The 22,834-nt window shown below is 35.2% G+C and overlaps 1 protein-coding gene across 5 annotated transcripts in view; it reads right to left on the bottom strand.

The window, feature by feature from the left end:
• RALGAPA1 (Ral GTPase activating protein catalytic subunit alpha 1) overlaps positions 1-22,834 on the bottom strand; it is a 219,904-nt gene that overhangs the window by 141,768 nt on the left and 55,302 nt on the right. For all 5 annotated transcript variants that reach the window (XM_033851187.2, XM_019924021.3, XM_019924023.3 and 2 more), the window contains exons 6-11: positions 21,491-21,668; positions 19,123-19,238; positions 15,863-16,001; positions 14,633-14,841; positions 11,970-12,209; positions 142-339 (exon numbers count right to left, since the gene is read on the bottom strand). In XM_033851187.2, coding sequence (XP_033707078.1) covers positions 142-339; positions 11,970-12,209; positions 14,633-14,841; positions 15,863-16,001; positions 19,123-19,238; positions 21,491-21,668 — 1,080 coding nt within the window. The remainder of the gene's footprint in view (positions 1-141; positions 340-11,969; positions 12,210-14,632; positions 14,842-15,862; positions 16,002-19,122; positions 19,239-21,490; positions 21,669-22,834) is intronic.

Genomic DNA, 22,834 nt, shown 5'->3' with positions numbered 1-22,834 from the left:
ACACAGTTCAAACCCATGTTGCTCAAGGATCAACTAACTGTATACTCAAAGGTATCTTTATCTTCCCATTTATCCTGTATTATCTCACTCTGTGAAAATCTAATCTATTAAACATACTAAAATACGTAAGTCTTATTTTACCTCTTCTCTCTTTTCTCCTTCTTCCATAGAAATATCATGGTCTGTGACATTGTCAATGCATGGTAAGTCTGAAGATGAGATCACAATTTCTTCAGGCTCTTGCATGAACAAAGGCTTTTCCTCTTGCTGGATCCATTCTTGATATACTTTTACCACTCTTCTCATAGCTGCTGCTTCACAAATTGGTAATAAAAATGCCTAGTGAAAAAAAAAAAGAGAGAATATAGATAATGATACCTTTTACTTTGACACAAACCACTAACACATACATTTCTATCTTGTTATAAAATGTGAGGTATAAATGGTTTTTAAAGAGTTAAAGTCAACCAATTCATGGTCAGAAAGAAACCTTTTGTCTCCAAATAATTTGTAAATACATTAAGACAGAAATACTTTTGGTAGGGAGATAACTGATTTCCAGCACAAGGAGCAAAGAATTGTTTCAACTGTACTATCTCAGAATGAACATACTCCTTGTAACTATGCTCCTAAAAGCTTAATGTAAATACACCTTTTCATAATAAATCACATTTTTGTAACTTATATTATTAGGCTTTTTAAAATTAACATTAAAATGAATTTTGATAAAAAGATTTTAATCAAAAAACAAAAACTATGACTCTAAGAAGTAATAAAAATACCATGTAATGAGGCAACTTAGCTTTTCTAAGAGTATTTTTAAGAAGTTACATCTTTCTTCTTTCATTTTACATATATAAAGTTATACAAGTTAAATAATAAGGCAAAAAATACTTAGAAAGTTAAAAGAATATCTTACAGTTATTCTTTCCTTAGATACTTTCAGGTTGCCGTAAGTTTTAAAAAAGTATGTATCTTCCGCATCACAAAAACATTGTCATGTGAAAAAAAAAACTTTTTTATACAATTCATACTTGCATAAATAAAGCAATAAAAATACTCTTAATCTCACTATCCAAAGTCCTTCCCTTATGCATGTTTGTGTTTATGTGTTAACGTTTTCACTTTACTTTTTTACAAATAGAACTTGACTTTTTTTTTACAACCACTACCTATTAATTTCAACTGTAAAAATCCAAGACCTTTACCTAAAACCTGCCACTTTCTACTCTAGAATTATCAGTAGGTGTATTTAATAATAATCATGGGGTTAAATGACTTTATCTGATTGAAACTAGCCAAGAAAATCAGGTTCCTGAGATAATGATGAAAAGTTAATGTGTAATATCAATAGGGTATTTAATGTTCTTTGGTAATCTTTTTATTTATTTGCTATTATTGATTCCCTAGCAAACTACTGCATTGGCCAAAAGGTTCATTCAGTTTTTTCCATAAGATGGCTCTAGCAGCACTTAGTTGTCTTTAACTTCATTCGAAACAATTTCGTTAGATTGCATGTGACAGCTGTCATATCAACGTGCATTTTAAAAAAGACATCAAAATTGGTGAACTTTTGTGTAGCCATTTTAATATTGAAGATAGAAGAAAAAAAGCAACATTTTCAGCATATTATGCTTTATAATTTCAAGAAAGGTAAAAACTTAACTGAAATGCAAAAAAATATTTCTGTGGTATATGGAGAAGGTGCTGTGACCTATCAAACATGTCAAAAATAGTTTGTGAAGTTCGCGCTGGAGATTTCTCGCTGGACAATGCTCCAGGGGTCAGGTAGACCAGTTGAAGTTGATAGCGATCAAATCGAGACATTAATTGAGAACAATCAACATTGTTGATACTCAAAATATCCAAATCAGGCACTGAAAATCATTTGCACCAGCTTAGTTATGTTCATCACTTTGATGTTTGGGTTCCACATAAGTTAAGAGAAAAAAACCTTCTTGACCATATTTCTGCATGCAATTCTCTACTGAAACATAACGAAAACATTCCATTTTTAAAACAAATTGTGATGGGCGAAGAAAAGTGGATACTATACAATAATGTGGAACTGAAGAGATCGTGGGGCAAGCGAAATGAACCACCACCAACCACACCAAAGGCTGGTCTTCATCCATAGAAGGTGATGTTGTGTATATTGAGATTGGAAGGGAGTCCTCTATTATGAGCTCCTTCCGGAAAACCAAACGATTAATTCCAACAAGTACTGCTCCCAATTAGACCAACTGAAAGCAGCACTTGACGAAAAGTGTCCAGAATTAGTCAACAGAAAGCTAATAATCTTCCATCAGGCTAATGCAAGACCTTATTTCTTTGATGACCAGGCAAAAACTGTTAAAGCTTGGCTGGGAAGTTCTCATTCATCTGCTGTATTCATAAGAAATTGCACCTTCAGATTTCCATTTATTTTGGTCTTTACAAAATTCTCTTAATGGAAAAAATTTCCATTTCCTGGAAGACTGTAAAAGGCACCTGGAACAGTTCTTTGCTCAAAAAGGTAAAACGTTTTGGAAAGATGGAATTATGAAGTTGCCTGGAAAATGGCAGAAAGTAGTGGAACAAAAGGGTGAAGACGTTGTTCAATAAAGTTCTTGGTGAAAATGGAAAATGTCTTTTATTTTTACTTAAAAACCGAAGGCACTTTTTGGCCAACCCAATACGTTACTTACTACTTTCCTCCATCTAACAAACCCATTCCAAATTCTCATTCTCATGTTCCAGCAGCTTAATGGTCAATGGCATAATTTTGATCATCATTGCCTGCTCTAAGACTATTTTACAACTAAAGCAACAGCTCGGCCTTCCTTAAAGATTTAAAAAACAAAACAAAACAAAAAATACCTCAAATAATCTCCAAAAAGTTCTATTCTCAGATACTGAAAAATCAACTTTAAAAAAAATTAGCATGGGAATTTGCTTTATTTTCTGCTCATTTTTGCTATGAACTGAAAACTGGTCTAAGAAAAAGTTTACTAATTTTAAAAATATTAGATCCAGAGCTAAGATTTTCATTATTGCATAAATTATCACACTATACCCCAAGTGGCTGGATGAATCTACTAAAGACTAGAGTGTATATGTATGACATTTGTCCTTACAGGCCCCTACACTGATTCTGCTGACACCCTAAATAAGGATCTTGAGGAAAGACTGATGTTAGCCATGGCTAAAAATCTGATGCATAAAAACTAGAGGGCCATTTTATACATTTACAATGAGAAATGGTTGTCTCAGACCAGAAAATTCAAATCCATATTGGCACCTTATCTTTCTACAAAGAAGAACCACTCACAATCAGACATCGGTATTAATTGATAATAAGGGAAACGGTCATCATAGGCAAGAATATTTGAATCAATGTGCTCAGCAAATTTTCTCTCTGTACGTAGACCTGCATGAGGTCATCTCCAGTTTTATGGTTCTATGACCATAAAACATCATAACCAGACAACTACATGGAGGAAGAATCAAAACAATAGGAGATGGAAAAAATCAAACATTTGATGATATCAGCTTAAGATAACCTGGTATACACAGTTTTCTAATAATTGGCTTTGCCAATGGGGTCTGATTTACTGGTAGCTAAGGCTCTCTTCTTCAGTGAAAAAACACTAACAAAACATGTTGGTCTCTGATTATTCTTTTAATGTGCTTCCATTATTAATTAACCCAGATTGTGACAGACACATTCTTTAAAATTTAATCAAATACAGTGAGCATTTAGCAGACCTGGGAATTTTTTGTCTCCTTAAAGCAGTGGTTTGCATTTTGGTCTCAGAACCCCTAATCTGCTATATGTTAACACAAATAACACATTTTCCAAATTAAAAGAAGAGTGGCATTATTTTACATTTTTGCAAATCTCCTTAATGTTTAGCTTAATATAGAAGACAGTTGGATTCTCTTATCTGCTTGCTTCTACATTAAATCTGATACAGTATCACATGTCAGGTATGCTCTAGAAAACTTCACAGTACACTTGTGAAACAACAAGAGTGAAAAAGGTTTTGACCTTATGAACCTCAAAAGATCCTGGAGATTTCTCATGAGCCCCAAATTATACTTTGCCACCCACTGACTTCGGAAAAAAATTATGCATATGTATGTATGTTTATATTTTTTAAATTTACATACATATAAAATAAATCTGTGGTGCTTTTAAAGGTTAAACTCTTGATGTGTTATATTTACCTCGTATCAAAGTACTTGGGGCTCCTCACTGTAGCCTCCAAGTACTAACAACATAAAGCACAATAAATGGGTTTCCTTATGAAATAGAGGGTTAATGTCTGGAGTCCATTTATGCCTATTCTATTGGATATGGAGAACAATTTTATCATTTCAAATAACTTGGGCATTTATGTTTTACAGTTGTATCTTTGTTTTAAAGATACGTAACAATATAAATACTTTCATCTGAGATAGAACTCACAATCATTAAACTGGCCCTAAAAAAAACATTATCAGCTATATAACAAATTAGCTCAAGACTTAGCTTCTAGAAATACATGTTAGCCCTGAGCTAGGACTGACAAAGTGCCCAGCACTCAACAGTTACTGAGCTTGATTCATTTACCAAATATTTATTAGGTTCCTAACTCACTGCCATGCACTATGGCTACAATGATGAATGAGAAAGAGAAGTATTCATGGAGGGTAATATGAAAGATCAAAATTGAACAAACATTCAAAAAATAATTATAAAACTCAGGAGAGGTACTATGAAGAAGAGTACAGCTTTCAAAAACATCATTAAAAAAGAGGTACTTACTGTGTGTGTGTGTGTGTGTGTGCGCATGCACATGTGTGGGCAGGTGCTTCTACCTGTCTGTGTGGGTGGGTGGGTGAATTGGTGAGGGTGGTCGTAGAAAACTTTTCTAGTGTAGACACATTTAAGCTATGACCTAAAGGTTGAGTAGCCAGGCGGGAAGGATAGAGAGGAAAGAGGGGAAGGTTGAAGGACAAAAGTTCAGATAGGGAAACAGTAAGTGTAACGGCTATGAGGATGAAATTATTTGAAAGATGAAAAGTAGAGACATTTCTACTAAAATTATTTACCTATAAAGGACTTGTGCTCTAGCTGGGATTGCTAAGGGCAAAATCATTCTATGCCCATATACCTGATAATTAATGGAATATTTCTGTCTATACTATACTATACTGTAGAACATATGAGCCTTCAAAATCAGGAAAGAAACTATTACACAGATTCTCAATTTTGCAAATTTATCATCAGTATTAAGCAGGTAAAAATAGCTTTCCTAATACAATCTAATCTTCAAAATTGATTTCTTTTCAAAACATGAATGATTCATTGGAGTCACCATCCTAAAATCTATTTTTCCTTAAGTTTTACCTTAAAAATCACTTTAAAAAAATAGCTGTTACAATAAAAATAACATCTCAGAGAACTTCAGTTCCCAGCAATATCATAAAAAAGATATCCTGGGGGCTTCCCTGGTGGCGCAGTGGTTGAGAATCTGCCTGCCAATGCAGGAGAAACGGGTTCGAGCCCTGGTCTGGGAAGATCCCACATGCCGCGGAGCAACTGGGCCCGTGAGCCACAACTACTGAGCCTGCGCGTATGGAGCTTGTGCTCCGCAACAAGAGAGGTTGCGATAGTGAGAGGCCCGCGCACCGCGATGAAGAGTGGCCCCCGCTTGCCACAACTAGAGATAGCCCTTGCACAGAAACGAAGACCAAACACAGCCATAAATAAATAAATAAAATTTAAAAAAAAAAGATATCCTGGAATCTACCTGCACAGAACACCTAAAAATTATCACAAAAAAATATAATATACATTTTTAAAAGAATGGCTCAGCTTGTGAGGATATTCTGAGTCTAGAACAAAATGGAAGTATTAATCTAGAGAGGCAAATAATCAATGCAGCTGCTGGGTGCTGCCCTGGACAGCCTCCAGAGCTTTGGTTTAAAAGGCCAACTGTATAGAGGGGAGAGACAGATCAGAATCCTACTGACAGCTGATAACAATGAAGGCTATATCCTCAATACAAAGGTGAGCTAGGAGGGAAGAAAATAACTTGACTCCAGAGAAGAGTCAGTGAGGAAACTTGTCTGTTGACTTGGGGTAGGGGAATATGAGATAAGAACAGCCTTCCCTGCAAATTCATATTCTCAGGCTGGCCATCACCTAACTTTGAGTGCTGCAAAGTGAGAAGAATCATAAGCTAAGAATTGTAATTTAAAGTAAACCAAGGTTGACAGGACCCCTGAACACCTGAGAGAAGCAAGTGCAAATCCTCTCTGGAGAAACACATCCTTCAACCCAGGTTTCAAAGTAATTTCCACAAAATTCCAAAGAAATGTAACCTCTTAACACAAAAATCCAAAACAAATGAGGGTGAGTAAACAGAAACAACAAGGCCAGAACTGCAAAAACTTAAGTTACTGGAATTACTGGAATAAGGAATATTAAATAAGTATTTTAATACATTTTAATTAAGAAGAAAGTGAAAATATGAACAAAGAATAAACCACTGCAAAAAATGACTAGACAGATATTAAAAAAACAACCAAATACAACTTTTGGAAATTAAAATATAAAGAGCATCATAAAAAACACAATAAGGGGAATTCTGTTTCCAAGAGTGTCATGGACCAGGTAACCTGACCAACCTTACAACTAAAAAAACAAAAATAATACATTTTTAAAAAAACTTTAATCTTCTTAAATGCACTGATGAGCCATAAAATAGGAAGAAATATTTGAAAATGAAAACCTACATAAAGTCCAAATTCAAGAGAGGTCTTAGGTGTAGCAATAAAGCTGACTTTCACTTTGAATGAAACCAATTACTTTTATGGAACTATTGGGGCAAGGAAGGAAGAATAGGAAACCTCCAAACAAATTTGGGATTCCAAAGAACAATATATCATCAGTGTGATGCTGAATTAGAAATAAACCCACCTAACTAAAAGTTTGCAAGGAAAACTGCCCATATTTAGATGCAAAGTAGATAACAGAAATCTTGTCATAGACACTAACCAAAAGCTAGTCTTAATACAGGTTTATACTGTACATTCATTATTATCTGGCTGGCTTAAACTTCAAATCAAGAATTCAGTTTAATGAAGTTGGAAGTGTTTCCTTGCATCTATGTGAAGCAAATGCAATTCCTCTCTGAAGCAATCAACCTTTAACAAACCAAATCAAGAAACAGTCATAAGCAGCAAAAGCTCAGAATCAAAGTTCTGAATTTCTGAAATCACAAAATAGTGCAAGAAATATTACAAGATATTGCAAGAGAATATAGCATCATGAGAAGGAGCATTCAGAAACAAAATATGGCAGAATCAGACCTATGAAGACCTCAGGAATATTAGGGTGATCAATCAATATAAAATAACTAAGTTTCATATTAATACATAAAATGAAAGTAATGAACTAGAGACCATAAAATTGACCAAGCAGACTGGCCAACTTCTAGAAACAGCTGTCATTAGAAAGAAAGTATCCAGAATGCAGCACAGAGAGACAAAGTGATGGAAAATATATGTGAGAGGTCAGTAGATGTATGAAGTGGGAAGGTCTAACACACATCTTGAAAGGCAAGAAAAAAATGGGACAGAGGCAATGTTTAAAGAGAGAATGGCTGGAAAATTTCCAGAATTGTCAAATTATACTAATCCATAATTACAGTATCCCCAAAGTATCCCCTGAAGAATAAATAAAAGGAAATCTAGACCTGGACATACCACAGTAAAATACAAAATGCCAAACGCTAAAAAAAGGTACAAAAAGAGCCAGAGAAAAGATAACTGCACTAAGAGTTCAACTGTTGATTGACATCTCAACAGCAACAATGTAAAACAGAAAAGTGGGAAAGCATCTGAGTGTCCGAAATGTACTAGGTGAAAATAACTGTCAATCTAGAATTTTATGTCCAGGGGAAAAAGTATTTCAAGAATGTGGGCAAAATAAAGACATTTTCAGAGCAAAATCTTGTGTTTGAAAGCAACGGGCATCCAAAAGTAAATTCTAAATGATGAACTTCAAGCAGGGTGGGTTGGCCAAAACATGCCTTCGGTTTTTAAAGTAAAACTAAAAGACACATTTTCCATTTTCACCAAGAACGTTATTGAATAACGTATTCATCCTTTTGTTCCGCTACCTTCTGCCATTTTTTGGGCAACTTCATTATTGAAGTTGCCTGAAAAACTTATCTTTTACCCAAAACGTTTTATCTTTTTAAGCAAAGAACTGTTCCAGGTGCCTTTTACAGGCTCCAGGGAATTGAAATTTTTTCCATTAAGAAAATTTTGTAAAGACCTAAATAAATGTAAATCTGAAGGTGCAGTGTCTGGTGAATATGGCAGATTAATCAGAACTTCCCAGCCAAGCTGTAATGGTTTTTTCCTGGTCATCAAAGAAACATGCGGTCTTCCATTATCCTGATGGAAGATAATGCCTTTTCTATTGACTAATTCTGGAGGCTTTTCGTCGAGGGCTGCTTTCAGTTGGTCTAACTGGGAGCAGTACTTGTTGGAATTAATCGTTTGGTTTTCCAGAAGGAGGTCATAATAGAGGACTCCCTTCCAATCCCACTATATATACAACATGACCTTCTTTGGATGAAGACTGGCCTTTGATGTGGTTGGTGGTGGTTCATCTCGCTTGCCCCACAATCTCTTCCGTTCCACGTTGTTGTACAGTATCCACTTTTCAACCCCCGTCACAACTGGTTTTAAAAATGGAATGTTTTCATTACATTTAAGTAGAGAATCACATGTGGAAATACAGTCAAGGTTTTTTTTTGCTTAACTTATGTGGAACCCAAACATCAAAGCAATGAACATAACCAAGCAGGTGCAAATGATTTTCAATGCTTGATTTGGATATTTTGAGTATACTGGCTATCTCCCACATGGTATAACATTGATTGTTCTCAATTAATGTCTTGATTTGATTGCTATCAACTTCAACTGGTCTACCCGTGCCCTGGAGCATCATCCAATGAGAAATATCTAGCACGAAACTTTGCAAACCACTTTAAAAAAATATATTTATTTATTTATTTGGCTGCGCCAGGTCTTAGTTGTGGTGTGTGGGGTCTTGGTTGCGGTATGTGGGATCTAGTTCCCTGACCAGGGATAGAACCCGGGCCCCCTGCATTGGGAGCGTGGAGTCTTAACCACTGGACCACCAGGGAAGTCCCTGCAAACCACTTTGACTTGTTTGATAGGTCACAGCACCTTCTTCAAACACTGCAGAAATCTTTTTTTTGCCACTTCAGTTGCGTTTTTACCTTTCTTGAAATAGTAAAGCATAATATGCTGAAAATGTTGCTTTTTTCTTCCATCTTCAATATTAAAATGGCTACACAAAAATTCACCAATTTTGATGTCTTTTTTTAAATGCACACTGGTGTGACAACTGTCACATATAATCTAACAAAACTGTTTCAAATGAAGTTAAAAACAACTAAGTGCTGCTAGAGCCATCTTATGGAAAAAAACAAATAAACCTTTTGGCCAACGCAATAAATGGAAGATCTGAAAAGGGAGAAATCATAATCAAAATATATATATAGAACTGAATTATTTGGTAATAACAATATACAAGTTGGGGGAGAAATCAGAGTAATAATGTTCTACGATCCTTGTATTGATTAGGAAGAGGGTAAAAAAACACTAACTTTATATTTGGAAAGTGAAGTATGTATGCTAAAATTTATATAGTAATCACTAAAGGAAAAGGAATAGAGTAAAACTTTCAAACCAAGTGATGGGGAGGAGGAGGATACAGAATGAAAAAACATCAATTAAAAACAAAGCAAAAAATAAGAGAATTATGAAAAAATACAGACATAAGAAAAATAAAAAGAACAAAATAAGATAATATCAATAAATCCAAACATATCAGTAATTATAATAAATATTCCAGTTAAAAGACAAAGATTTTTAAAAATCCAACCATATTTACAAGAGACATATAAAATGTAATGATATAAAAGGGCTGAAAATAAAAGGATTTAAAAAATATATACATGAGGCTAATTATAATAAAAAGAAAGTGGTATAAATGTACTACAAGTAGATAAAGTAGACTAGTACAAGTAGACTTTAAGCAAAAATAATTGCTACAGATGAAAAGGGCCATAAATAAAAGGCTTAACTCACCAAGAAGATATAAAATTATAAATATGTATGTACTTAATTACAAAGCTTCAAAATACATGAAGGAAAATTTATGGAACTACAAAGAAAAAAATAGACAAATCACCATCAGAATATAAGATTTTAATACACCCTTCTCCATAACTGTGAGGTCAAGCTAACCAAAAATCTTAAGAATATAGAAAAGGTGACTAAAGCAATAATAAGCTTGATCTAACAGACTTTAATAATCATGAATTCCAAAGGAAAGAATACATTCTCTTCTAACACACAGGACGTTTATGGAGGCTGACTACATACTGATTATACAGACTATATTCTCTGACCAAAAGAATCGCATTAGAAATCTGTAAGAAAAAGGAAAACTAGAAAAATCTTATATGTTTGGGAGACAGACACTGCTAAATAACTCATAGGTCAAAGAAAATATTAACATGAAAATTAGAAAATTTTTAGAAGTGAATAGTAACAAAAATGCTATACATGGAAGTTTGTAGACTGTAGCTAAAACAGCATTAAGAGGTAAATTAATAGCCTCAAAAATACTTATATGAGAAAAATGTGAGGCTAATTAATTAGCTAGGAAAAGAACCATCAAATAAAATCAAGAAAAGCAGAAAGAAAGAACAAGGAGCAAAAATTAATAAAAGAGAAAACAAACATAAAACACAGAGGATCAACAAAGCCAAAAGCTCATTCTTTGCAACGACTAATAAAACTGACAAATCTCTGGTAAGAATCATCAAGAAAAAAAAACAAACAAGGAACAAATACTAACAGGAATGACAAGGGGAAACATTACTATAAATGCCCCAGAGATTAAAAAGCTTATAAGAGAATGTATTTAAAAACAAATGTAATGAACAAATTCCTAGAAAAACGAACACACTCAAGCTGACTCAAGAACTAGAAAACCTGAACAGTTCTTTAAGCTTTAAATTTTCCCACAAATATTCCAACCAGTTTTGTCAAATATCTTTCCTTTCACATTTGTCATATATTCTGTCAACACAAACCTTAAACTTGGCAACTAAGAATCACTACCAAAGCTACAGCAAGTTTGTGGCACAGAATAAAGAGCACTGACATGGGAACCAGGATCTGGGAGTCTTAGTCCTGGATCTACCACTTACTTGCTGTGAGACTTGAATGATCCCCTTCAGCTACAAAACTCAATGATGTTTACCTGCAAAAGTACCTTTGCTATTAAGAGCAAATGATTGGTTTTCATAAGGTTTATTTTCCCATAAAAATTTCTATGTAATTGAGAACGTGCACTTAGGAATTTCTAGCTATCTTTATGTGAAATAGCTTTTATTCATTTTCCTTCCCTCTATTTCTTTATTTTATTCCCCAAATAATATCTGCCTTAAGCAAATTTAATTTCAGAATGCCTTAAAGGACAAAAACTGAGCCTCCAAGGGGAGGATAAAGACAATGAAAACATCGCTTCTTATATTCATAAACCACTTTTTATTGATTTTAGAGTGAAAGATAACATAATTTTTCTATAATTTATTAATCAAATGGTAGGAATAAAAGTTTCAAACCACAAAGTGAGTCACTAAGAAAATTATTCTGATAACAGAAGGAATATTGGAGGGGAGGGGATAATTATTAAAGTTACCATAAACTAAAAATATAAATAACTGAAAATATTAAAGAATTAGATGTAATAAACCAAAAAACTAAATATGAGCTTTAAAAAACATTTCCATGAAGAATAAATTTTAAATAACTTAAAGTCAGTATATTCAATATTAAAAGCAAAAGTCTATATTACAAATTAAAAATACTGAGACGTATTTTACCTGACGAAATATCTCTGTGACAAAGTTTACATTACTTCTTTTAGAAGAAAAAACTCTGCGAACTATTTCAATGTCTGTGAGATGTTCTTCATCAATACTACAGAGACTAGAAGAGCTAGGTTCTCGCTCTGTGAGAGTGCTTGTGTTGGAATGAGACTGCTCGGGTTCTGTAGTTCTATCTGCTTTATCGGCATTATCATTTTTGTTTTCTTCTCTGGATACCAAACTAGCAGCTGCTCTCTAAAATAAAAACAAAAAGGAGAGAATAGCATAACCATTTAAATCAATATTCTGTCTTCAAATAGCAAATACTGACAAAATCCAAAGCATTCCATAAGTAAATTACAGCACTGTTTAAAATCTATGCATAGAGTTTCATTTAGAATCTGTTCTAAATAGTTAAATGGCAATGAAATAACTTAGTATCTAAGTGATATAGTGATACTCACTAATCATCTATTCAATTAAGTTTATTTTTCAGTATGTTTGCAGAACAAACAAGTTACTAATTAAACTGGGTAAAAGAATAATGCCAAATGGAGTCAGCTCAGCTCATCAATAATAAATAAATACCTTAATTCTGGAATATTTATTCAGTAAGTTTTAACGTATAAATTCATCTCTATTTTACCTTAGACAAAAATTATACAAAGGAGGACTTCCCTGGTGGGAAAAAAATTAAAAAGAACAAAGGAGGACTTCCCTGGTGGCACAGTGGTTAAGAATCTGCCCTGCCAATGCAGGGGACACGGGTTTGATCCCTGGTCCAGGAAGATCCCACATGCCACGGAGCAACTAAGCCCATGTGCCACAACTACTGAGCCTGTGCCCTAGAGCCCACGCACCACAATTACTGAGCCTACATGCCAAAACTACTGAAGCCTGCATGCCTAGAGCTCGTGCTCCACGAAAAGAGAAGCCACTGCAATGAGAAGCCCACGCACTGCAATAAAGAGTAGCCCCTGCTCTCTACAACTACAGAAAGCCTGTGAACAGCAATGAAGACCCAACACAGCCATAAATAAATAAATAAATTTATTTTTTAAAAATAGAAGAAAAATTATGACAGAAAAAGTAGAAATTAAGCTAAAATAAAATACATATTAGAAAACTCTACATTCTAATAACTTAACAATTTTCACCATGACTGAAGATGATGGCTAAGCCTAGAGAAAAAGTTAAAGGCTTAAGGCAGTAATAAAGAAATTACTACCATGATATGATAGGAGTAGCACTATTCTGTGGTATGATAAATTACTTTCTGGTACATTATTCAATATTTGGTCGCAGTTTTGTCACCTATAAAATAAAAGAGTTAAAGTAAGTATGTAAATGATCTCAAATATGCTTCCCAATTTAAAAAAATCTCTAATTTTTAGTTTACTGAGTTCTGGGATCAGATAAAATAGTTCTGCTTGAGAGTTTCTACATTTAAAAATTCTTTGTAGAGAACCTAGAACAACATTTTGAGGAAAACACATCACATAATCTGCTACAGATAAATAAAAGGCTAGGGGGAATATAAGTCAAATTTTCTGAACACTAATGAACACACTTTATACCTCCACTTAATTTTTAAAGGATTTAAGAAGTTGTATAAAAAGCACACACATAAAATCTTTTTAAAACTAAATGAGGAAATCCAAGAAAAGGAAAACAAAAATAATTTTTAAAACTCTGCAATATAGACAATTTCAGGAAAAAACACACATTGAGAGAGGAGAGCAAAGTGAAAAAGAAGTGTGAAAAAAGGGGAAATGGGTTAATTAAAAATAACAGAATTTTAAATATTAGTCCTTCCATCGTACAGCTGTGTAACTTTACATTGCATTTCTAGAGTCAGTGTTCTTTGTGAAAAGAGATGACATGAGATGGAGACAGGACTTTAAAACAGCACTCTGCGAATACCTAGAAATCTAAAATGAACTATGAAAGTCATTTGATTGCAAATTGTTTCCAACTTCAAGAATTTGCATAATTCAGAATATTTTTATTTGTACAATTCAGGATGTTTTTAGTACTCTACAATTAACAAAATATAGAAATAAGCTGACTCTTGTATGTGACTGAAATTATCTTCTATACCTTACAGGTTTTATTTTTTTATTAAGAAAACTGTTGGTTCTATAATAATTGTTAAAATTCGGATTTATAAAATACATTTATACAAAGAAAATATCATTATTATTTGTTTTAAATGTGTTCTACAACTAAGGCAACTGAAATCAGCAGACAAATCCCTAAAGCCATGTTTAACTTTAAGAAGCTTACTCTAGGGCTTCCCTGGTGGCACAGTGGTTAAGAATCTGCCTGCCAGTGCAGGGGACATGGGTTCAATCTCTGGTCCGGGAAGATCCCACAAGCTGCGGAGCAACTAAGCCCACGCGCCACAACTACTAAGCCTGTTCTCTAGAGCCCGTAAGCTACAACTACTGAGCCTGCGTGCTGCAACTACTGAAGCCCTCACGCCTGGAGCCTGTGCTCCGCAACAAGAGAAGCCACTGCAATGAGAAGCCCGCACACCGCAACAAAGAGTAGCCCCCCACTCACCGCAACTACAGAAAGCCCACGCACAGCAATAAAGACCCAACACAGACAAAAATAAATAAATTAAATAAATAAATTTATATATTAAAAAAAAGCTTACTCTATGTGTGTATTACCTGAATATTCTTTGGCAAGACTTCACCTTCCATCCCAGGAATATGAGGTCCTGTATGTGGCTTTGGCTCCAGCCAGAATGAAACCAGCCAACGAATGACAATAACACGAGCCTTAATGAAAGGCTCCTTTGTACAATAGATTGCTTCATTGGTTTCAGCATCCTTCTTTATCATGACATAATGTGGCTTTGGTCTCATCTGTGGGATATCTATGCAAAATAAAACGAAAACCAAAATAAGAAAGGAATTATGCTTAGATAAATCTATGTTTTTAAATATTTGAGAAAACACTGTGATAATATTCTGGTTTAAGAAACAGAATTTGTACATTTTAAAATAATTTGCTAGATATTAGCATGGGATCTAGAAGACTGAACCATATACAGCTGATATATGGAAACATGTCTTTTTGCAAAATATCACTAAAAAATCATTAAAAGTACAAAGAAACTTCCAGAGCCATTTAAAATTAATGAGACCTTACTTCAATTAACCTAAGTCTGAAACACATATTTTGACATCATACAAAGTATGAGAATTTTTACAGCAAAATTATTTTTAAAGCAAATATTGTTCCCAATGGTGAAGGTTTGCTACTCTAATTTAAATCATTTCTACTAGCCCTAATGGCTTTGCCTAAGCTTGTTAGCTGCCTAATCTTGGCGGAGCTTAAAACAGAAACATCTTTGTGCAAAAAGGACACTTCCACATACAGGCTGTCAATGCCTTCTATACATGGCAGAGGTCTACTTCTAACCCAGGGCTGTCCTTGAGGCTATAGCTTCAAGATTCCAACAGGCACTTTGGCACAGTCACTAAATACTGGATGAGATATGATCAGACTATACGACAATGTAATTATTCACACAGAATTTGCAAAAGCCATAGAAATTGAACCCAGAGGGACCTTTGAAAATGTTTATAACATGGTTAAAAGATCATACCAAACATTAGAATTAAGTTTAATTTATAATCATAAATATTTCTGGTAGGCTAACTTCTCCAGTAGGTGATATCCAGAGACTCGGTTTTTAAAAAACCTCTTCACTCTCAATGAAAACTTTCTACAAATAAAACTGCACTTTCAGTATGAATCACGGTATAATATCTCCAATTAATCAATATAAATTAAATGTTATCAGTTTTCTGCAGGTAACAAATGCTAACTTTACACTGAGGAATGTTTTACTCTTATGTGTAATATTTTAGAAAATTCCAAAGACTACCTACCAAGTACAGGATGATATAAACTATTCTCCTTACAGATGTTTGGAAAAATATAAGGCAAGTAATATTTCTTAAAATGTGAAAATAAAAATGAAAATCCTCTTTCTTGGTTTTCTTTGTTCTTCCATTCTAAACTTTTTACCTAAAATTAAACAAACAATTAGAATCATTCCAAGAGAAAGAAATTATGAGCTGTTATAAACAAGCTTGTAAAAGGTTACTTAAGCAATAAATTAAACTGTTACACTGCAAAGATATATAGCTAAATATATATGTGTATGTACATATATATATGTACATACAAAAAGTGGTCTAGTGCCATGCAAATGCATTATACAGTTGACCCCTGAATAACTCAGGGGTTGGGGTGCTGATCCTGTGCGTGCACTTGAAAATCCACGTGTAACTTCACAGTCGGCCCTCCATATCTGCAGATTCAACCAACAGTGGATTGTGTAGTACTGTAGATCATATTCATTGAAAAAAAATCTGTGTATAAGTGGACCTATATTGTTCAAAGGTCAAGGATACATGTTATCTTTCAAAAATATTGTAAGTTAAAATGTGCTCTGGAAAACTGTCAAAGTTGACTTAAAACTCGGCTCTACTACTGACAAAGCTGCTAATGTTCTTTCCTCTTTCCCACTTCCTGAATAATTCAGCCTAAAAGTCATACAAAATAGGCATATGTGAGAGGAAGGAAGAGAAGGTATGAAATAGTGGCAGTCAAGTGCAGGTGATCAGAGCCTGACCACAGGAGGCATCCATGAAGAGGGTATAACAGAGGCAGTAGCCCAGTGGGGACTCAGAGCCTGAGAGGGGTGAGGACAGTATCCTAAGTGTAGAGGGGAGTAAACAAGAGGGGACACAGTTGTAAAATACAGGGTGTGAACATTCCAGTATGGTGAGGAAGGTATGTAAGTAGGGGGATAGTAAAGGCCCAGAGTGTACCACAGTGAGCTACTACTAAACACTAACTCTAGAATGGCTAAAATTACAGACTGACCGTATCACCTGTTGGTGAGGATATGAAGCAACTTTAAGTCTCATACATTGCTGGTGGAATACAAAAAGCTACAACCATTTGGAAAACTATTTGGCAGCGTCTTAAAAAGTCAAAATATGCCTACCGAACAACCCAGCCATTCCACTACTAGGTATTTACCCAAGGGAAAAGAAAGTTTATATTGACACAAAGACTTGTTTACCAATATTCATACCAGTTTTATTTGTAATAGCCAAAAACTGGAAAAAACTCACATTACCATCAACAGGTGACTGGATAACACATCATAGTACATCCATACAATGAAAAGCTACTCAGCAATAAAAGGCACCAAACTATTGATACATACAATAATATGATTTTTAAAATAATTATGCTGAAAAAAAAGAGAAGCCAAACCAAAAAAAAAAAAAAAAAAAATGGAGGTACCATACAATTCCATTTATCAGAAAATGCAAATGATAGTGAAAGCAATCAGACTGAAGTTGCCTGGGGATGGGATGATGGGGCAGGTAGAGAAGGGTGGATTACAAAGGGATCTGAGAACTTTTAGGGGTGATAGATATGTTCATTACCTTGATTGTAGTGATGGTTTCATGGTTGTATACATGTAATAAAATTTATCAAATTGTACTTTTCAAACATTACAGTTTATTGTATGTCAAATGTATCTCAATAAACCAGTAAAACAAGTTTAAAAATCCACATGAAGTACAAAAGTTTTTTTTTAAAGAAAAACTGGTAATAATCACAGTAACAACAACTACCCACCACTGAATACTTACTATATGTCATGCACTTGTTTATTCTAAGTACTATACACTAATTACTTAAGCCCCAAACACCAAAATGGGATAGGTATTATTTTTTATCTCTACCTTAAGCACAGAGAGGTTAAGTAATTTGCCAAAAGTCACATTATCAGTAAGATGTAGAGTCAGTATTCAAACCCTGGCAATCTCGTTCAGGATCCAAATTAACTTCATAATGTTTGTTTCTGAGGCACAAGGAACTTTTGTGTTTGGAACAGTTACAAGAAATGTGTATATGCTAAAAGTGTTTTCATCAATAATGATATTCACATTTCATATATAGAGATGAATAGGTTACCTTACAAAATACATGCACCTAAGGACTTCCCTGGTGGTCCAGTGGTAAAGAATCTGCCTTACAATGCAGGGGACATGGGTTCGAAATCTGGTCAGGGAAATAAGATCCCACATGCTGCAGGGCATATAAGCCTGCATGCCACAATTACTGACTTGCACGCCTCAACTAGAGAGCCCACGAGCTGCAAACTACAGAGCCCACACGCCCTGGAGCCTGCGCACCACAACTAGGGAGAGAAAAAAAACCCTCACGCCGCAACTAGAGAGAAGCCCGTGCACCGCAACCAAACATCCCGCATGCCTCAACGAAGATCCCTTGTGCCACAATTAAGACCCAATGCAGCCAATAAATAAATAAATAAACAAATAATAAATAAATAAATAAGTCTTAAAAAAAAAAAAAAAACTACATGCACCTATAAATTTTAAAAGTACAAGTAGGATTAAATGTAAATTACATTCCCCCATCCCCTACCTCACCCTTAGTCCACCTCCCCAGTTGATGCCTCTAGGCAGATTGATCCCTAAATCAAACAGTTTTTCATTTAAAGTACCATAGCTGCTGATTATAAATGAAAAGATTAGAAAGTAAATCCAACTGGCTCACATAAGAAGGTATATACACATAAAGAGTCTACTATAAAAATTTCTCTCTTCAGCTCCCTTTCTAAGAGGTCCATAATCTCTCCCGTGATTTTTATTTCAGGAAGGGTATACTAACATCTATTTTCAAAAGTAAAAATCTGTGACTTCCCTGGTGGCGCAGTGGTTAAGAATCTGACCGCCAATGGAGGGGACATGGGTTTGGGACATGTCGCACAGCAACTAAGTCTGTGTGCCAAAGCTACTGAGCCCACGCGCCTAGAGCCCATGCTCCACAACAAGAGAAGCCACTATAATAAGAAGCCCACGCACCGCAACAGAGTAGCCCCCGCTCGCCGCAACCAGAGAAAGCCCGTGCACAGCAACGAAGACCCAACACAGCCAAAAATAAATAAATTTATTTACTTCAAAAAAAAAAGTAAAAATTTGTTACTTCTCCTTCAGGAAAATAAGCAAATATCTACTGTGACAGAATAATGGTAAGAGGAGGAAAAATGAATTACCCACAGGATAGTAAGGAGGGTGATATAAAAGATGACACATACCTGAATTACTATATATTTTAAAAGTGCTTCAAGAAAATAGCTTGTTAGATCTTCTTGTCCTTTATCTCCTGATTGTGGGGGGACAAGCGGAGTGATTTCTTCTATAGTGACTTGAGCTGTCCAAAGACAAAAGAAAAGTTTAGTATAATTACAAAACAAATTTAACAATATGATAATATGGCCCAAATAAAATTTAACTACAAAACAGATAAGCAAAGAATACTGCTTGAAAACATTCTGATGATTGAAATTTGAAATAAATCTGAGGTCATCCTGATAGCCCATCACAAAAACCATAAACTTTAATAATCAACTGTTTCATGAACCCTTGATCGAGGAAATGTGACACAGAGATGGACAGATATTGAGGGATTAAGAGTGAATAATGTCTCACCTGAAAAAGAATTGCTCGTGATATTTTAAAATTCAGATTAAGAGTGTCCACTATAAAATTCCATAAATGTGATGAGAAACATTAATAATAATGTGCTTATTCATCAATTAAAGAACAACCTGATTACTCTAGGTAATGACCATGCTTACTCTTTAAGGTAGCCCCTTTATTCAAAGGATGAAATACTAATTCCCTCTCAGAAAGAAAGAGAAGTTAGCATCTTAGTTTCTTGATTATGAAAGCCCACTTGTAAAATAAGAAACTTTCACATTTTTAGACTTTTCACATATTCAAAAACACTGATTATAACAAAAGCAAATTCAAGAAAATCAACCCACAACTAGCTAAATTTTCTTAAATATTTCCCAGGCAACACAATCAGTACCTGGTTTAGCATAGGCAGGTTCTTAAACCTATTTCCCAGTAAACAGCAGCCAAGTAATTAAGCCCAAAGAGATGGATTTTTTTTTAGTCCTCTTTGCACAAAGTAAAACATACTTGTATGTCAATGTACATCCAAATTAACTCAAGGATACAAGCTGATACATGAAAATTCAAAATTAAAGATAAATGTAAAATGGCCTGTATTAAGCATGTTTCTAATACTTTGATATCAGGGGTCTTGCAGGCCCTAGTGAGAAAGCCCCTCCCAGAGCTAGCTAATTCCTAGAGAAAACTATGGGCCAGAGAGTTTGCCTTTCATATGCAAAGCAAATAACTCAGAGCCCGTATCTCTACCACTTCCTCTGCAGGGCTCTCACACTCAGGGTTACTTACTAGTTCCCTAACCTAATGACCCCCAGGGCTAAGTACCAGACAATCAGAGACAACCCCTATGCCCCAGAGCCTGCTAAAATTATCCAAATTAGCCAGTTTTCAACTTGCTCACCCTGCTTCACACATTCCCGCCTGCAGAAACCACAAAAGGGCTCTTGCCCATGATACCCACCCCTACCCTCAAGCCCCCGCCACGCCCGACTAACCCTGGTGCTTCCCTGTGTGGCCACCCTCCCTGGTGTGGCACACCCGCTCCTCCTGGGAACATGAGTAACAAACTATCTTTTTAATGGCAATCATCTCCTGATCTGTTGGTCTCATTATACCTGGATGATAAAACCTACATGTTATTTTTTTAATTTTTATTTACTTTTTTACTGAAGTATAATTTACATACATTATACAAGTTTCAGGCATATGACATAATGATTCAACATTTGTATGCACTGCAAAATGATCACCCCAATCTGTGACCATACAAAATTACAAAAAAAAATGTTTCTTGTGATAAGAACTTCTAATATTTATTTTCTTAGCAACTTTCAAAGTTGCAAAATATTATCAACTACAGTCCCCATGCTGTACATTACATCCCTGTGACTTATTTACTTTATGACTATAAGTTTGTACCTCTTGATCCCCTTCACCCATTTTGCCCACCCTCAACTCCTACCCCCCACCCCTCTGGCAACCACCAATCCCTTCTCTGTATCTGTGAGTTTGGTTTTATAAAACCTACATTTAAAAACCTGGCCTTGGATTATTCAGTTAAAAATGTACAGGGACTTCCCTGGTGGCGCAGTGGTTAAGAATTCACCTGCCAATGCAGGGGACATGGGTTTGAGCCCTGGTCCGGGAAGATCCAACATGTCATGGAGCAACTAAGCCCATGCGCCACAACTACTGAGCCTGTGCTCTAGAGCCCACGAGCCACAACTACTGAGTCTGCGTGCCACAACTACTGAAGCCTGCGTGCGTAGAGCCCGTGCTCCCCAAAAAGAGAAGCCACCGCAAGGAAGAGTAGCCCCCGCTCGACACAACTAGAGAAAGCCCACGCACAGCAACGAAGACCCAATGCAGCCAAAAATAAATAAATAAAATAATTTTGTTTTAAAAGGTACAGACATTTAAAAATATCTATTACAAACTACACAGAAATTTTTAAATTAATGATGGAAAAGATCTTATGACTCTTACTTTCTTGAAGGTTGAGTGGAGGATTAATGAGATTATCTAAAGTTCGAGGTCCATATTCAGATTGTGGTGCTGAAAATCCAGGGATTAAACATGAAAACATCCAAAGCTGTTCTTTGCTACAGTTATTCTGAAGAGCTTGCAACCATAATAAGAAAAGGCGAACACCTTCCCGCCTAATCTAAAATGAAATAAAATGAAAAACAGTATTTTTATTTAAAATGGAAATACTTTGTTCCCTTCAGGCCAAAATTCTCTACAAGATGATTACCGAATGATACTCTGTAAAGGAGAGGAAGAAAAGGAAGGAAGGAGGGAGATAGAGAATTATAACCATGACAATTTACTGAACCCTCATTATTTATAAATCTAAATTTATGGATTTTGAACAAAATAACTTGGTCTCTAACTATTTAAAGCCATCAGGTAATCTATTTATGCTATAATTTCCATTTGTAAAAAGTCAAAATCATTTCCTTCTTATTTACTTCCCTCCTTCCCATCAACACCACTCTAATCTAAGAAGCAAGGAGAGAGGGCAATGACTATTCCTGGCTATAATAAATTTGGTAAAAGGAGGAATGGTCATGGGGATCCTGATACACTGCTAACTCAATGCTCTTGACCTTAAAAAGATTATCAGTCTGCAATTATCTCATTTACTTAATTTGCTTCCAAAGGGCAAAGCAGGAATTCTGGCCTATTACTGTATTTTTAAGCAACTAGAACAATGCCCCATACACAGAAAATACATATTTAAATCAAGGGAATGCTCTTCCAGGAAGAGAAGAGGAGAAGATAGAAACTTCAAATCTCCCAGTAAAACACAAGGTTCTTCAGTAACCTAACCTCACTGGTAGCTTTGCAAACAGCCACTGCCAAAGCTATTCAACTGCTGCCACCCTCACAGTTTACTTAGAAACAGGACAAAGATGTAGGAAAGCTTATCCCTTATGTACTGCTATACCCAAGCCTTGACACCAAAAGTACCTACTATATGAGACTTTTATCCAACCTATACCAAGATGCTTTTGGACTGGGTAGCTTTTCTTACCACAGCACAATGAGATAATGAAAAGGGGGGAAAAAAAAGAAACAAAACCATTTTTTAATAGATGCCCCACTTCCCTCTACATCTAACAATAGCTATGATAAAATGAAGAATAATTTGTTGAATGGATAAATAATTTTTGTCTTCTGGGGACCACAGAGCAAAGTACAGTCATCCCTCGGTATCTAGGGGGATGTTGCTTCCAGGACCTCCCCCACCATGGACACCAAAATCAGCAGACGCTGAAGTCCCTTACATGGAACTGGCATGGATGGCATGGACGTGGAACCCATGGA

This window comes from Tursiops truncatus, chromosome 2 (assembly GCF_011762595.2).
Source record: "Tursiops truncatus isolate mTurTru1 chromosome 2, mTurTru1.mat.Y, whole genome shotgun sequence".
Classification (NCBI taxonomy): domain Eukaryota; kingdom Metazoa; phylum Chordata; class Mammalia; order Artiodactyla; family Delphinidae; genus Tursiops; species Tursiops truncatus.
Note: the sequence above shows the minus strand (reverse complement) of the source record. Positions and strands in the feature narration are given on the sequence as shown.